The sequence below is a fragment of the Sciurus carolinensis genome, chromosome X (genome assembly GCF_902686445.1).
Source record: "Sciurus carolinensis chromosome X, mSciCar1.2, whole genome shotgun sequence".
Classification (NCBI taxonomy): domain Eukaryota; kingdom Metazoa; phylum Chordata; class Mammalia; order Rodentia; family Sciuridae; genus Sciurus; species Sciurus carolinensis.
In genome coordinates, this window is record NC_062232.1 from 31,718,203 (window position 1) to 31,736,800 (window position 18,598).

The window sequence follows — 18,598 nt, forward strand, 5'->3', positions numbered from 1 at the left end:
TTAACTAATGGCCACTTATTGATTATAATTTATCATTGTGTCTGCTGGGTCCACAGTTGATTTCTTATTTGCATAAAAGGTGTAAAATCACTGGTAACTGTAGAAGATATGACTGGAACAATATCTGTCTTCTGTAAAGACTATGTTTAATATTAGCTTTGAAATCTTTCATGTTGGTAGGTAGTTATAACTTAGTAAAAATTCTAATTTATTAACATTTCTTATTATTGTTTAAGACCTGGTATTAAAGAAGGAGTTTTTAAGCAAATTATCATAGTGTGTCTTTTCTTGGTTTGCCACAGTGTGTTATCTAGCATGACAGATGCAGTGTTGGCTCGAGTGTATAAACAATCAGATCTGGACATCCTGGCTAGAGAAGCATCCATCCCAATTGTCAATGGACTATCAGATTTGTATCATCCTATCCAGATCCTGGCTGACTACCTCACACTCCAGGTCAGTGTATTTGTTTGCCTTACAATACAACAAAATCAGCAAAAAAATTCCTGACTAGCACCAAGTGGAACCATTTACTTAAGTTATAGTAGTAATTTTTGATTTCACATAACATCTTGACAAAGAATTGTAGCATGTGTGTGTGTGTGTGTGTGTGTGTATGTGTGTGTGCATGTGTATGCTACATATCTGGGGGAAAGAGGGCATTGTGAAAAACAGACTAAGATTTTTCCACTCTCAACCCTGTTCCCAACCCCTATTCCCAACTTCTATTCTTTCAGTCACTTTGCTTTGGAGTTCCATATTTAATACAATGGATGAACAGGGAATGCTGAAACATTCTGAGTGGACAAGTCCTGTGTGCACCTACACTTATCAGAGCCCATGGCTTGGGAGTGGAGGCCAGGGGAGTTTGCTGTGAATATTTAAAATGGTCAAAAAAACACATTGAAAGAGGAAGCAACTTTCTGGCATTTTAAATTCAGAGTGGAGCTGTTCAGAGATGAGAATAAGATCCATGGAGAGAAGAAAACAATGATTTCAGATGCCAAGGTCCTGTCTGCATGTGTGACTTTGCATAGATACCAAGGAATTTAATGCTTCTCCCTGGGGCTTATCATTACTAAAATAAATTCATTGAGGTGAAATGAGCTGTTCTGTTCCTCATAGTGTCCCCTGAAGGACCTTGTGCAATGCTTTCATATAGGAGATATTAAGGTAGGATTTCAATGAGTTAGAAGCTGCTTATCAAGAGCATGAGATCTAAGTCAAACGAACCTGGATTTAAATCCTAGCTTAGCTATTTAGTAGTTCTGTCATCTCAAAATTGGTTAACCCCTTTTTATTTTTTCTTATTTTTTAAATTTTTTATTTGTTCTTTTTGGATACACATGACAGTAGAGTGTATTTTGACATATTATGCATACATGGAGTATAACTTCCCATTCTTGTGGTTGTACATGATGTGGAATTTCATTGGTCATACATTCATATACGAACATAGGAAAGTTACATCCAATTAATTCCACTATCTTTCCCATTCCCAACCCCTCCCTTCCCTTCATTCCCCTTTGTCTAATCCAGTGAACTTCTATTCTTCCCTAACCGTCCCCATCCCTGACTTGTAGTGAGTTAGCATTTGCATATCAGAGAGAATGTTCAGCCTCTGGATTTTGGGATTGGTTTAGCCTCTTTTTAAAATCTTATCTTTATAAATACATAAATATTGTTTAATACTTGAAGCCTATATACACTTCAAGAAAAATAAAACAAGTGTCATGTGCCTATTATGCAATTTTCTCAAATCATTTTTGGGGAATACTGGAGATTGAGCTTAGGGGTGCTTTCCCACTGAACCACATCCCCAGCCCTATTTTGTATTTTATTTAGAGGCAGGGTCTCACTGAGTTGCTCAGGGTCTCACTAAGTTGCTGAAGCTGGCCTTTAACTTGGAATCCTCCTGCTTTGGCTTCCTGAGCCACTGGTATTACAGGTATGTGCCACTGCAACAAGCAGTGCAACAATTTACTGTAATGGAGCAAAGACTGTAGAATTATGTATTGTTTTGAATAAAACATTACAGATAGATTTGAAGCCCACCATGTAACTATCTGATCCCATACACTACCACTCTACTAAGAAGTTATTATCTTAATGTTTGTATTAATAATTCCCAGATATAGGGCTGGGGAGATAGCTCAGCTGGTAGAGTGCTTGCCTTGCAAGCGCAAGGCCCTGAGTTCGATCCCAGATATATGTCACACACGTCTATACCCATAAACAACAGCATTGCTTGGCACATTTTTAAACTTTGTATAAATATGAACATACTCAGAACACCACGCTGCAGTGTTACAAGTGCATTGGATTTCCTCTTTCTTATACCCAACAATGAAAGCTCTGTAAAAGCAATGATTTTTTTCTCCTTTGTCTTTTGTTATAGCTCCAGGGACAAGGACAATGTCTGGACACTGTTGGTGCTCATTTCTTGATTGAACAGAACTGAGATTCAGATTTGAAATGTGTGAAAATCTGAATCTCTGCATAAGGTCATATGATGTCTTGGTTTAAGATACAAGGACTTTTTACTATTGTTTTGTGATTGCACATTCACATTATTGAATTGTTCTATACAATGCAAAAGTTTAGTAGTTTATTCGTTCCAACAAGCATTAAAATTGATGTGAAGAATGCTTCCTTTATTTTTACCCTAATAATTATTGCACGAAAGTAAATTTTCTCCTAGACTGAATCTCTGTCATCCCTTGCATTTTAGGAACACTATGGCTCTCTCAAAGGTCTTACCCTCAGCTGGATAGGTGATGGGAACAACATCTTGCACTCCATCATGATGAGTGCAGCGAAATTCGGGATGCACCTTCAGGCGGCCACTCCAAAGGTAGGGAAATTTTCTGCCTTGAAATGAACCCCCACTTAAATCACATGCAGTTACCTAGTGAAAACAAAGCTTTCTTCCATTCAAGGACAGCGTAGGTGAGGCTACAAAATTTAGGTCATGTTACCAGCCCTACTATTAAATAGCTATCTGGCCTCTTAAGAGCCCAATTTCCCATCTCTACAATAAGAGCTAGTCTTGGCTGGTGCCTTTCATTCTGTGAGTCTGTGTTAAAAGCATGTCTGAATTATCCCTTTGAATGCCCTGATATCAGCCATTATGATGACTGGCATCCTTGTGCATTACCACCATGACCACAGAAAGCAGCAAAATCCAGGCAGCATAGAATTCTCAACATATGGGAATGATGCTATCATTTTTCTAATATTGCAATTTGGTAGAAAAATTTCAATCCAATGTGAAGGTCACAGTGATGGCATATATACCAACTTAGTGTTTCAAATCTCAACTCCAGGGGTCCTTTGGCTTTTTAAATCTGAAACCTATGTGGCTGTGAAGATGATCCCTGCATACTTCCTACCATGTTGTTAATCTCCCACATAATGTGTGGAAAGTCTGACTTTTCATATTCCCAGGTTAACCCTTTTGATACACAAGAAAATGGTAATAGTTGTTGCCTCTAAAGAGAAGAACTGGGAGGTTTAAGGATAGAGATAAGAGGCAGATGTTATTTTCACCATTTATCCTTTCATATACTTTGAATTTCTTAACATAAAATTATTTGATCTATATAATAATATACATGCAGAAATGAACATACTATTATAAAAAAAGTGCAAATCCCTCTAGAAGAAGCCCCATGTTAAGATACTCCAGCCCAATACATAATAAATAGGCCTTTTTAGAGGGTAAAAATTATTCCTGCAAGAGACTCAAACACAAATCAGCCTTGAGTGATGCCAAAGGACCTTTTAAACACCCCATCTTTACTGAAATTTTTTCTCCATATGTTCCTCATCAGCTACCAATATCCTATCAGGAGTCTTTTGAAAGGAAAATTCCTCCAAATAGAAACTGGTTCCCAAACAAAGTCTTTACTTGTGGTAAAAGATAGAGTTGACTCTCTCATTAAGAGGTGATGCCTGTAATCCCAGCGACTTGAGAGGCTAATGCAGGAGGATCCCAAGTTTGAGGCCAGCCTCAGCAACTTAGTGAGGCACTCAGCAATTTAGCAATACCCTGACTCAGAATTAAAAAATAAAAAGGGTGGGGAATGTGGCTCAGTGGTTAAGTGCCCCCGGGTTCAATCCCCAGTACCAGAGAGAGAGCGGGTGGGGGTGGAGGATTGTTCACAATTATTTTGCATCAGTGCATCTCTGACCAAGCATGTGTATGCTATTATCTGAATAGTTACTGCAGTGGTTAACCTTGAGGAACTAAGGCATCCTGAGGTGAGTATATGGGGTTTCAAAATCCCTCTCTCCTTCTGGTTCTTGAGTTTGTGATGCATATTTGCCAACCACTGGAATACAAAGTATACAATGTGGATTAATGACTGAATTTCTCCAATAGAAAATATCCAAATCCTTGAGTCTCTCGTGTACTTTAAACCCCCTCCCTGATCCCCACCAGTGTCTTAGACCAGGTTCCTCATAAGCAGACCCCCAATGGGGATTTGTACACAGGTGATTTACTTCTAAGGGAGACCTATAGAGAGAGGACAGGGAATGGGAAGAATTCAAACAAGGTTGCCATTTATGGCAGCCATATTTTCTGATTTCCCCAGATTGAGAAACTTCTGTGGGTGAGGGGCTTTCATTGCTAAAATTGGAAGAATCTTGGGCAGACCAGGTGATTTTATTCCCCTAGTGTCATGTTAGACCCAGTCTCACAGAAAGTAGCTTCAGCCTGATCCCACAGATGAATTCTGGAGGATAATGTATTCCTCAGAGTTGTCTCAATCTGGGGTGAGGGTAGTGGGCTCTTATCCTTCTGAACTTGTTGTTGATCAAGGGAAGTAGGACAGATAGAATGATAAATTCCTGGGTACTTTTGTGGGAAAAGCAGCCTGGTAGCTGGAAGGTTGTCTTCTGAAGAAGAACCAAAAGTACTAGGTGTTAAAAACCCACCGAAGTTAGAGGGAGAAGTAGAAGTCATAAAAGGGGATCCTCTGAGGGCATCTGCATAGGGCACCAGCATCATTTGCCAGAGCAAAATGAAACAATGCTAAATGCTTTTCCTTCATGTTCTTGCTGAACTAGTTTGAGTCACTGCATCTTACTATCTTAGTTTCCAAGGGTGGCCATTAAAAATTACCAGAAACTAGGTGGCTTAAAACAATAGAAATGCATTGTCTCACAGTTCTGGAGGAAAGATGTCTAAAATCAATGTGCTGGTAGGTCCATGTTGTCTGTTACTTGATTCAGGGCTGTATCACACCAATCTCTGCCTCTATCATTTTCCCTCTGTGTCAGTGTGTCTCTCTGTAAGAATGCCCATTTTCTTATAAGGATACAAGTCATTAAATTTAGACTCACCCTAATCCGGTAGGCTCTCATCTTGACTAACTGTATCTGCAAAGTTCTTATTTCCAAATAAGGTCACATTCTGAGGTTATGAGTGGGCATGTCTTTTTCTTTTGGCAGTACTGGGGATGGAACCCAGAGCATTCCATATGCTAGGCAAGTATTCTACTACAGCGCTATACACACAGCCCTAGAATATACATTTTTCATGCACAGTATTCAATCAAGTGTACCCAGCATTAGAAGAAATGGTATGCATATGCAATAGCATGTATTAGAAACCCTCCTATTATGGTAAATTTGGGTGACTCAGAGATATTACTCTTATAATAGATAATTCTCCTCTTTTATTCAGCATGAACTGAAATAAAGGGTCAGATATGACATGTGCTCACAGTGGGTTTTCTTCACTTTATGAGAAAGATGAGCACACTCTCACAACAAATCTAGTTTGAAGAAAGGCTCTGAATTAATGCAATCTATTATTGCATTTGGTTTTTACAGATAAAACATACATTAACAATAATTGATTCCCGCTATAAGGTGCTTTTAGGAAGGCTTTACTCTGTTGAAGAAATACATGGTTTAAACACTTTATTGCATGTCAAAGATGTTTTATTAACATCAAAGGAATAAATTCCAATATTACAGAATAATTTCAGTATTGTTCTTGTGCAGAAACTCATTTAAATGATAAAGAGTACTAAAACCCAGTTAAATCTTGGTGGGAGTAAGAGTTTTAAAAAATCTTCTGGAAAGTCCAATAGTGCAGAAGTCAGTCCATCAATTTGTAATTCTTCAGTTGTTAGTAGACCTATTTCCTTTAAAGATAAAGCTAGGAGATTTATTGTAAATTTAAGAAACACTGAAAAGTTTCCATGGCTATAACTAATCCATTTCTCCATTTTTCAACCAACAGTAACTTACATGTTCAAGAAAAAATTTTGTCCATGATTGTACAATTGCTCCATAAACTATCAATGGCAATGATTTTAACATTGTTATAAGTGAATATTTATACTGAGGTGTATTTGTTAATCACTCTCATCATTTGGTTTTAAGATTTATGTAAAGACCAATGAGTGATTTAGTATTGAAAGCTGAGATGTGAGTAGAGAATTTCTCTCTGTATTCTAAGTCATGGCCCAGTGCCTGCAAGGTTGGGTGATTTTCTAATTTCCAAACCTCTTTCGGTTCTCTAAGTACTTATTGATTCCTTCTCTAAGAATGATTATACTGAGTATAAAACCTGCTCTCCAAAGGGAAGGCTAAATTTTCAGGGCAGGAGGTACCTGGGGTAATATCCAAGTCTCTTCATTTATGTTTACCAGTATGACTGTTCACAGCATTAGTTATTAAATTAACAAGGCTTTATTAATCACTTTCCCCAAGCTCATATAAACAGTGTCCCAAAATCCATGGCCATTTAAGGGTGGAAAAACTGCTTAAAATATCTGTAACCCACTATCATCAACATTTGAGTAGTTTTTAAAGAAGTTTGTAATTTGAGAGGAACTATAGTAGACAATCACATGTAAATAAATATGGTTATAAACAAATAAACCAGGACATGCCTGTCACATGTATGGGTGTATCAGAAAGCAGAATCTGAGAGTTTAGTGTGCAGCATGTGCAATATGTTTACCAAAGTGTGCCTTTGAGATTAACAAGTGTGGAAAGGAAGAAAAGGAAGTAAGAGTGGGCAGAGGCAGAGGCTGATCTATAATGCAGTCCTAACAACATTCTTTTTTTTTTTTTTTGGGTGCTGGGGATCGAACCCAGGGCTTTGTGCTTGCAAGGCAAGCAATCTACCGACTGAGCTATCTCCCCAGCCCCCTAACAACATTCTTGACCAGGAGTGTTCTGAATATGTGATGGCCATTTGGAACTGTTCAGAGCTGGGCAGAGATGGCCAGGTTTTCATACCCTCCTGTCAATCATTCATTGAATTTGGGGCCCTGGAAAGATGCATGACCTGGTGTGAGGCAGTTCTCTGCAGCTTTGTCAGTACCCAAAGGGGGCTGATGGCTAAAAGTCCATCTTCTGGCAGCACCCTAGCAGCTAGAGGGAATAGTCCTTTATTCATGATTATTCATGAAGGGGGTCTGAGGGACCACAATACTCCACTGAAAAAACTCTTTAAATCAACTCATAAGAAATGCTAGGAATTCAGGAAGATGAGAAGGGTAGATGAAGGTGAGATTAATCATGGTATATGAACTGGCAAATTTTCCATATGAAAGGTCCAGAGGTAAGGCAGGGCTGGAGTTTTGAGGAATTGACAGGTTCTAATGAAGATTCCCAGGAGGGGACAAAGTGGGCAGTGTTCAAAAGTGAAAGGCTCTGGTTGGGTTGAGGCTCAGACCCTAAGAAACAGATTCAGGATACCGGTCAGTGAATGAAGATGCAAGGCACAGTTGGGATAGTAGACATGTTTTATTCAGAGGCAGCAGCAGACTCCAGGCCCCTCACTCACCCCAGTTTTTCCATAGGCCTTTTTTATATGTAGCCCAACAAAGAAGGCACAGTGACAAAAGGTTACATAAGTATATGCATACTCAAAAGCAGATATTTGTGATCTTGAGTACATATGCTGAATGGGGATGTTTATGACCTTGACTACATACTAAAATATAACTGGAATTCTCAGTGAGGAAGCCTAAGTATAGCCATCTTGGGCCTATCCTACAGCTATGATGGCAGAAAAGAACAGAATGTGTCTAGGGATGACAAGAAGATTGGCTTTCCTCTAGCAAGATATTGAGACCAATTAGAAGAGAAAGAAGCAGGAATGTAAGTGGGGGATCTTGATACTCTTAATCAGCTTTGTCAAGAAACAAGTAGTAAACATGGAGGACTTCAGAGAAAACAATTCTTGCTATTATGTACAGAATATATTGGAGGGTAGGAAAGGCTACCTGTTGGAGTATGGAATAGCTTGGATAGACTTTGTGTCCCCACAATGTCCCCAAAATGGAACTAGGGTGAGCAAGCAAGGCATCTAAAATGCAAAATTTGTGCTTGTGCCCTAAGAATGAATGCTTTCTCAAATTTTGCACCCTATGTACCTTTCCTGCCTCACCATACCACTCAACATATAATGTTAGTAAAAAGCAGTATACTTTTTGTGTGAAGACCATTTCAAAGTAAGCACTCTGCAAAAGAATAAAGTATGTAGGGGGAAGATTGGTAGTATTTAGCTGGGTGGTCATTGAGGGTTTTCTGAGCAGGGTTCATTCAAACTGAGACCTGAAAGCATTATCCACATGGGATGGGTGGGGAAAAGCATTGCAGACAAAAAAGAACAGCATGTGGAAAGGCTCAAACTAAAATGCATTAAGCTGTACAATTATGTATGTAATTCTCTTAAGCTATTAGGGGAACTAGATGAAGGTCTGCCAAGACCTAGAAAGCACCATACTCCATGTTGATCTTTATGACTGAAAAAAGGTCAAAGATCATCAGAGAAAGGTGGGCCAGTTAATTGCCTTTTTATATTCCAAAAGGCACTATGAAAGTTTGAAATTCTAGATATAAAAATTAAACTCTACTGAATGTGGTTGAGCTAAATCTTTAAAAATGCAAGGAGAGAGGGACTACTCTCAGAAATAAAATAGTGCATGTATAAAGAAATGTATAAGACAATTATCTAAGGGTTGAGTGTGTAGTTCAGTGGTAGAGGACTTGCCCAGCATGTACCAAGCCCTGGGTTCCATCTTCAACACTGCAAACCACAAAAATTAAACAAAACAAAATTTAAAAAAACAATTACCTAAATAACAGTTAAACTCTTCCTCCTGCAGGGTTATGAGCCAGATCCTACTATAACCAAGTTGGCAGAGCAGTATGCCAAGGAGGTATGCTCCTTATTTGTAAAGTTATGATTGCCTTTCTCTGTCCCATGAAGTTGTTTAATCAGTATGCTTATGTATGCTAGAATGGTACCAACCTGTCATTGACGAATGATCCATTGGAAGCGGCACATGGAGGCAATGTATTAATTACAGACACTTGGATAAGCATGGGACAAGAAGAGGAGAAGAAAAAGCGGCTCCAGGCCTTCCGAGGTTACCAGGTTACAATGAAGGTACAAATTGATGCCTCTCTGAAGGTTCATTAATTCCATTCATAAAGTCCAGAACCATCTAATCACTCATTCATTTTAGGGAGAACAAACTGTCCTTTCATACCCTATAAAGAACTCACTGTATCCCCCAGGGATTTCTCTCATCCCAAAGATTAGCTGTATTCTTTTGGAAAGACACTGTTTTTGCTGGACAAAGGAATTTGAAACCTGGGCATCAGAGAGAAGTATGCTGTTCCCTTTCACAGGAACAGAGATATCAGACTACTTTAACTCTGTGTATGTTTAGAGACGTTGGGTTACTTCTGACTGTCTGGGCCCCACCTCCAAGGGTTCTAATTCAGTAGTTCATGGGTGAGATCTGAGAATTTGCATTTCTACCTAGTTCCCAGGTGATGCAATGCAAATTCAGGGCTGCACTCTGAGAACTGCTGTCTGAGCTGGTCACAGTGGTGCATTCCTGTAATCCCAGTGACTGGGGAGGCTGGATCACAAGTTCCAGGCCAACAGTTTAGTGATACCCTGTCTCAAAATGAAAAAATGCAAAGGGTTAGGGGTCTAGCATTATAGTAGAGTGTCCCTAGGTTCAATCCCTAGTGGCCCCCCCAAAACCCTAAAAGTCAGGTGCACATGGAGATTTTGTCAACAGAGCAACTAATCTACTTCGTTGAAGAAAGTGATTAAGCAAGTACAAAAAAGTATTTTAGCCTGGTGCTGTGGTGCACACCTGTAATCTCAGTGGCTCTGAAGGCTGAGGCAGGAGGATCACAAGTTCAAAGCCAGTCTCAGCAACTTAGCAAGACCTTAAGCAACTCAGCAAGACCCTGTCTCAAAATAAAATATAAAAAAGGTCTAGGATGTTGCCCAGTGGTTAAGGTCCCTGGGGTCAATCCCAGATACCAAAAAATATATATTTTATTGGTAAAGTACATGTATGCAAGTTCCTTATTACTGCATGTCAAATAGAATGAAAGTTTGAAAAACAAAAAGTGAAAACAACTTTTCCCTACCTTCTTAACAAGTCACTGTTCCCACAGGTGTCCACTGTTTAACAATTCCATGTGTCTTTTTGCAGACCTTTTCTGTGCATTTACATATGTATGCCTCCACACACACAACTATTGATTTTTCATAAATGTTATTTTAGACATATTATTCTGACTTACTTTTTCTATCTAACAATTGTATTCATTGAGATATTTTCATTCTTTTGAATAGCTGCATAGAATTCTCAAGTATGGGTGAACCATAATTTGCCCATAATGTTTCCTATTGATAAATTAAGCTGTTTCCAAATATCCCAATTGCAAACAATATTGTAATGTATGCCATTTACAGATTTTTTTGTGCAAATGTTACTGGAGAATAAATCCCTAAAAGAACTTCAAAATATGGGAGATGCTGCTAAATGGTGAACAATTTATACACCCACAGCTGCATATTATACTTCTTTCTTCAAAGGTTTTACATTCTTAGTTGTTATTTACACTCTTAACTTTTGTAAACATGAAGGGAAATGGTAACTCATGATTTCTAAAATTTGAATTTGCATGATTACTAATGAAGTTAAGCATCTTTTCATGTTTATTAACCATTTTCATTTCTTTTTCTATGAATTACTACTATTTTTGCTCCTTTTCTAATTTTTGCCTTTTTTATCATTGATTATAGGGGCTCTTTGTATGTTATAGTGAATCCCTTACCATATATGTTGCACATATTTTCATGGAGATATTTTAAATTATCCATGGTTTACTTTATACTTACCTTGACTAATCTTAGGTGTTCTTCTGGTGCCATGACTGTAGGTGTAAAGAATGGCTATTCACTGATACAAATGTTATTCCTTTTCCATGTCATTTTCCTAGTATTTTAGAAACTGAGAAGGTTCTGAACTTAAAGCTCGGGTGAAGGTAAAACAAAATTTTAGTACAAAAGTAATGATTTTGATATAAGAAAATATGAGGAAACATAGTTTTAAATCTGTTAAGTGTTTAATGGAAATAGAACGAAATATGTAACTTTCAAGAATTAACTGTTGGAGAAAATTGAGACTGCTAGTACATTTGCATTAAGAATGAAATATCTAGTGTATACTGTTCATAATCCTGTTTAATGCACTTCTACCTCTGGGGTTTTTTTTCCAGAATGCCATAATTAGGAACAAAGTATGCGTCAAGTGCTAAAAATTATGCTTTGGAGATAAGCTTAAAATAGAATACTCAAAGCAACTTTTTAAGTATACTGAGATAAAATTGGTGACTTTTTTATCAACCACATATTATACTAGCAGAGTTCTTTATTTAGATGTTCACTATGGCACTTGATAGAATACCAGAAAACTGAGCCAGTGGTTTAACTTGGAATGATGATATCCAAAATAAAATAAATGATTATTAAAATATCATAAGGTTAAAATACTATATACATTTCCCTTGGGTATCTTGAGCTAAAACCTTCACTCTGCCTCTTTGTCTGTCCCTTTACATTGTTCTCAACTCCAGGTTATATTTGTTTTTAAATACCAAAAAAGACAAATATGATTGCCATATGTAATAGTGAAACTGTGATCTTATCTCCGTCTCTTCAGACTGCCAAAGTTGCTGCCTCTGATTGGACATTTTTACACTGCTTGCCCAGAAAGCCAGAAGAAGTGGATGATGAAGTCTTTTATTCTCCACGGTCACTAGTGTTCCCAGAGGCAGAAAACAGAAAGTGGACAATCATGGTAAGTGAAAATGGAAATTAAGGGATAAGGAATTCTTTGTGTCATTCCAACTTGGTTGTTCATGCCTTCTGGTAAATAATAAGCCACCAAGATTATCCAACAACATTTCTGACTCACGTAGCATTTATTTCCTTTCCAGAAAACTCCTAATAGATTGTTATTGTTCATTAGTATCTATAATATACTTTAATGAAGTAAAATTTTAGCAATTTACTTGGTCTTAATAGTTGTACCAGTCAGGGTCTTACACACAAACAATTGAGTCCATTGTAGGTGGATAAGTAGAAAGGAATTTATTAAAAGATATTAAGAAGCTCCCAGAATCTCTCAGGAAACAAATATAGTGAATCATTCTTGGACACCATATAGCCAGGGACAACACAGCAGGAAATTTACTCAACAACACTGTTAATCATTTATAGCCAGAAAATCACTGATACAGCCACTCACAATCTAGTACCTAAGACCTTTGAACTAAATGCCATATTCCACTGGAACTACTCCAGTTAAAACAGATACTTCTACCTGCACATGGAATAGAAGATCCAGTCTCTCAAAGGATGTCTTCTACTGCATATTATTCACTTTTGCATCAAAGTCTTGAGTAGATGCAGCTGATTCACATGCTTCAAGGGAGTCTGGGATATGTAGATTTTAGCTTTCAATCTCTGGAGTAGAGAAATGGAAATGGAAATAACTATCTGCCAAGAATTTATAAGTAAGAATATGGTGTCGTGAATATTAAGATGATACTTGTAAAGAATTTAGTAGTATCTAAAACATTGTAAATATTATAATTATTATCATCTTCACTGTTGAGTTCAAATTTGGCTATGGCTGCTTAGAAGCCAATAATGGCTCCTTTTTCTGTGGGAGATTGTTTATCAGGCCTAAATTTCTCATATCCAATAACAATTATTTTTACTGCATCTTTCCAGCTTGTCACCTCAGGATACTAACTTTGTCCAAAATGACAAATTTTGGACTTTGTTCAAAATGACAATTGCTTTGTCATTCATATTGGTTCTTCTGAAGCTGTAATGTGTACTTAATTCATCCAAGATCTTGTTAAGTGCAGATTTGGATTCAGTAGGTCTGAGATGGGACCCAAAATTTGCTAATAAGGACCCAGGTAATTGAGGTGTCACTGCCCTGTGGACCACATTTTGAGTAGCAAAGAAATAGATGACAAGAAAGAAAATGGGAGCTCTCCAACTATATACCTCAGGAAGAGAAAAAGCAAAAATGTTTCCTCAAGTTGCATTTTTCATCAGAAGACAATTGAAGTTGCAAAGCTAAATCAACCAAATCTATTAAAGTACGTTGTGGAAATTCAGGGAGTAAAACTAAAAAAGGCTTCTAAAATATTAATTATAGAGATTCTGTACAGTTCTAAATTTTTAGAGCTTAGCAAACAATATCTTTAAATGCAATTTTTAAAGCCTAGCAAACAATATCTTTAAATTCAATTTATTTAAAATTAACTAGCATATTCACATTGTTGAAATGTTTACAAGGGGACACACACAGTGAAATCTTATATTCCATTTGGCATCCATGTTGGTCTTACTGTTGTCTCATCATTCCCTTTCTCCTGAGATACCCACTATTATTAGCAGAAAATATATTTTGAAAAAACAAGAAAGTATAACCATGTTAAACTGAAAATAGAGAATCTAAAGTAGAAAGAATGCTCAACTGGGAGTGAGGAGATGGTGTGGGACAGAAAGAGTGACATAACTGATTAGTGTATGTGTGATGTGGACAATTGGAAAGGTACTCCTAATGTCTCTGAGCTGAATGACTTGGAGGTTTCTTTGAGTTTGGTTCATTTCAGCAGTCATAGCTTAGCATCTCCTGAGTGCCAGATCCTCTGCCAGGCATTGGAGACTTAAAAAAGAAAAAGGAAAATATGCAGTCCCCACATAGATGCATAAGATTTTCACAGATGCATAAGATTTTCAAGTAGGATGAGACCTTAGAGATCATCTAAAGTAAGTTCCTATTTTATAGGCAAAGAAATTATTCATAGATAATTTATTCAGAATGGCCTTTAGACTCAGCACCACTGTGATTGATTTTTTTCTAGGATGCTCTAAAGGGACAATACTTGTTTACCTCTAGAACTGCCCTATCCGATACAGTTGCCACTAGGCACATGCAGCTATTTAAGTTTAAATTAAATTTTAATAAATTTGAAGAATCAATTCCTCGGTCATGCTAACCACAATACCCACATTAAGTGCTGAATACCCACTGTGGCTAGTGACTACCATACTGGGCAGCACAGACAGAACATTTCTATCATTTCAGAAAGTTTCTATTGGACAACACCACCCTAGGGAACAATTTTCACACACATAAATTCATTTAAGATGGAAGAAAGAAGGAAACACACAATCTGGCCTACAGTTCTGAGCTAATGATATCTATAATGACTGATGTAATGTAAGGTCTAACTAAGAGGGTAAAAAACTTGTTCTTAAGGCGTGTAACAACTTTCAAGCAAAAGTGTACTCTTTTAGCACTTAGAGTAGCTTTTTATTTTTGTTTTGTTTTGGTTTTCATTCAGAGTAGCTTTTTAAGGCCTTCATGCCGGGTGATTTCCAGCAGTGCTGTTCTGAATGTTCTAATAATCACACCTTTCTCTCCATAGCACATAGGTCTTTGGATCCCTTTGTTTAAAAACAAAAATTACCCTTTCCTCCCCACAAAGCTTGCTCTTTTATTTTTCAATGATTACTAAGGCAATAGGACTCCCAAAATATCAGATAGGTTTCTTCCCCTGCTGACAAATTTCATAAATTTCACTGCGGAACTAAAGAAACATAAAGGGACTCTGCAAAAGTGCTGACACTTGAAAGCCTTGCTATTTGAATGACCCTTAAGCACATAACACCATTGCGATTGTAGCTTACAGTATTTAGAATCTTTCACTTCTCTTCAACCTAGGGTTACCAGATAAAATATAGACACCCAGTTAAATTTGAATTTCAGATAAACAATGAATAATTTTTTGTATAAGTATGTCACATGCAATATTTGGAACATGGTTACAGTAAAATATATTCTTTTGTTTATCTGACATCTCTATTTAACTGTCTCTCTGTATTTATTTACTAAATCTGGCAACCCTACCCCAAGTTGACTTTCTAAGTTTTTTTTTTTTTGAAAATAAGTTTGACATGTCCAGTGACTATGAGCAACAAAGTAAAACCTAAGATGTGATACCAGGAACTCATAAAACTTCAAATATTTTTACCAGGTAGATATTCTTATTCCAGATTTTGACATAACTACTTCCATCTTGTCATTCAGACCTTACCTTAAATGTCATTCCTTTAGCAAGGTCTTCCAAGTCTGCCTACTCTTTTTTTTTTCCCCAGCCTGCCACTTCTTAAGTGGTTCCTCAGGTTCCTTTAGCCCCTTAAATTTTTATTTTTTAAAGGTACTACTTGATATTTTCTTATTTGTTTGTTACCTGTCCCTCCCCCCACCAAAATGAAAAATCCATCATAAGAGTGATCATCTTGTGTATAATATTCTACATTATACGTAGAAGAGTGCATGGAACATACCCTAAATATGTGCTCCATACACTTTTGTGGCTTAAAGTCAATATAGGGTACTGATTTTAGAACACAGGCTTTGGAATCAGGTTAAAATTTGTCTGAGATCTGGGGCAAGTACCTTAACTTCAACAAGCCCAGTTTATTCATATGAAAAATGGGGATAAACATAGAAACAACTTCATGAAGTCATGAGGATTCAATGAGGTAAGAGTCATCTGAAAATGGTCAGATTTCAGGGACAGTCAGGTGCATATCCACCTTTAATTATTACCACTCAGGAAAACACACCTTCACTTCTTCATCTGTATTTTACATCTCTTACCACTTCATATGGTAGGAAAGGATATTAATTAGTATGATGAACACAAAGCATTCAGCACAGGTATCTGTTTAATAAATATATACAATGAACACCTTTGAAATATAAAACCTGTGCTCCTGGTATAGCCTAAGAACACTTGTACAATACAGCTGAAATGGAAGAAAGGTAGTGAAAATATCTCATGAAAGTGGAGTCAGAGAAACTGGATTCCAATGCATTTCTGCACAATCTCTTGTTTCAAGGGTTGGTTTCTTAATCTATAAATGATGACATCAGAAGCCACCTCAGAAGATCATTGCATCAAATGAGATAATGCATGAACTTTTCTCTCTAACTCACCAAAATACCTAGTTCATTGCCTGGTAAATATATTTTGACTGAATGACACATGATAAGGCATTTAATACACTGACTGGTGCCTAGTAAGAACTCAATATATGTTCACCATTGTTTCTGATATTATTATTGTCGTTGTTATGGAGGTTGGAAGAATAAAAGTGAAGGTCACTATTTGTGGCTGATGGCCCAAGGGGAAGCTATACTCTTGGCTATAAAGTTAATGTTCTTTCAGGAGAACAAAAATTCATACTGCAGACATTATTCATTAACCCAAATAATTTACTTTCATTACTCTACATTTGATTTATCCTAAACTTCTCTAGGTTGCAAGTGACCAGACCACAGTGTAAACATGAAGAACTGGGATAGGATGGATTATATTATATTTCTCTAAAACCAGCCATTTTATGGGTTTCAATTCATGATTGGAAAACCCAATCATGACAACCATTATGGTATCACATTTCAACTCTCTGACCTACTAGTCCTGGAATGAAGCCTAAGTAAGCACAGTGTTTGTGCTTACATTTGGGTCAACTTGATCCCTCAGGACCTTCCTTTACCCAAATGAAAATAAATATCAGTTCAGAACTATTCCCTTATCATTTCCTTGGAAAAACACATTTTAACTCTAGGACTGCAAAACTGAAACTGAGCTCCCCTTCCTTAGGTCCCAAAGCAGACTCTCATTAATGTTGATCTATTTCTTTCTTTCTCTTTTTTTGTTGTACCATCCCAGGCTGTCATGGTATCCCTGCTGACAGATTACTCACCTAAGTGCCAGAAGCCAAAGTTCTGATTCTGTGTTGCATGCCAAGAGAAAACGTTCTTCAGTAACAACAGGATGAGTCTGTTTATGGGGGGAAAAGAAGAGAATCTAAGATATAAACAAATCCCTAGTACATGGTATGGGTGAACTCTATGATATTGCTTTTTCATTGTGAGACCTTTCTAAAACCCTTAATTTAAGTGCTGAGGCACTGTAATACCCTGCTTGACTTGGTTTATACTCCCTAATTCACAATTTCTGAGTTGCATTTGGGTATCATATTAATCATCGTGTACATTTGCTTCAACTAAACATAAAATATCATGTTCATCATGCATAATCTCTAAGCCATTAAATGTAATCTATGCTTATTACCTTAATAAATGATAACCCATGCTAATTTATAAGTAAACATTTACCAGGCAGTCAGCTGCTGGTAGATCTGTGAGCTGTGTTCATGTCCCCCAGGACCAAGGAGGAAGCCAAATGATATATCTTGCAGATGTGGTAGTTTTCAGGCCAATGAGAAAGACAGGCAGTCAGAGACAAATCATGAAACTCGTGGAAAATAGCTATTACTGTGTCTAAACTGGAGCTTGTTTCTAAACATTTGTGGGAAAGGACAGGGGTCCTTCAAGAGTATGCACTTCTTCTCTGTAATGAATACTTATTGTCATAAGCCAAATGAAGCCTTTTCTAGCAAGTGGAAAAATCATGGCTACCTAGCCAGGAAGACAAGATCCACTAGAAAGGGAAATTTTCTTAGATTCATATTTTCCAGCAAGAGCAATCCAATTTTTTTTTCACATCAGCACTTATTGTGCATCTATTCACATCACAGGCTGGTAATTTCCATAAATCTACTACTTGCCACATTTCTGTCAGTGTTTTTCCTCTAATATTTCTTCGGGATAATCAAAACTTGCATGATTGAATTATCATAATGTAATTAAAAGTAGATTTCTCTTACCGGTGACCAAGATTTATATTGTTGATTTATTGTGATATAATTAGAAGTGTTTTGGTTAAAAAGTCAAATAACATAGGTGGAACTTTAACAATATAACACATGTTACAGCAGACAAAATAATCCAATTTCCTTTATATTCCACCTCTACTGTTCGAAGAATCTTTCTAGGCTGGTTGACTGATATTCTTCAGCAGACAGCTATGACTTAATTGAGTAAGCAAGAGATGAATTACAAATTAGATTTGCAATGAAGATGTAATAAAACATATTTTGTGGATGGGAGGGAAACTCATGATGTTTAGAAAAAAAATCAATTTTTCCACTAAATGTCAAAGGTGACTTTCACATCTATGGTAATTTATTGGAAGCATTTAAGAAAGAGAGTGGAGTTTAGTGGAATCTCTTTTTCACTAAAGAGTATAGGAACAATTTAGTATAGGAACCAGAAGGTGAGGTGTGGATTTTAGAAGTTTGTCC

At 37.0% G+C, this 18,598-nt stretch overlaps 1 protein-coding gene across 1 annotated transcript in view; it reads left to right on the plus strand.

Moving 5' to 3' along the window:
• Positions 1–18,133, plus strand: part of Otc (ornithine transcarbamylase) — a 57,872-nt gene extending 39,739 nt beyond the window's left edge. Inside the window, exons 5-10 of the mRNA XM_047535100.1 lie at positions 303–456; positions 2,732–2,854; positions 9,141–9,194; positions 9,275–9,424; positions 12,012–12,149; positions 17,122–18,133. Coding sequence (XP_047391056.1) covers positions 303–456; positions 2,732–2,854; positions 9,141–9,194; positions 9,275–9,424; positions 12,012–12,149; positions 17,122–17,181 — 679 coding nt within the window. The 3' untranslated portion in view covers positions 17,182–18,133. The remainder of the gene's footprint in view (positions 1–302; positions 457–2,731; positions 2,855–9,140; positions 9,195–9,274; positions 9,425–12,011; positions 12,150–17,121) is intronic.
• The last annotated feature ends 465 nt before the right edge of the window (positions 18,134–18,598 follow it).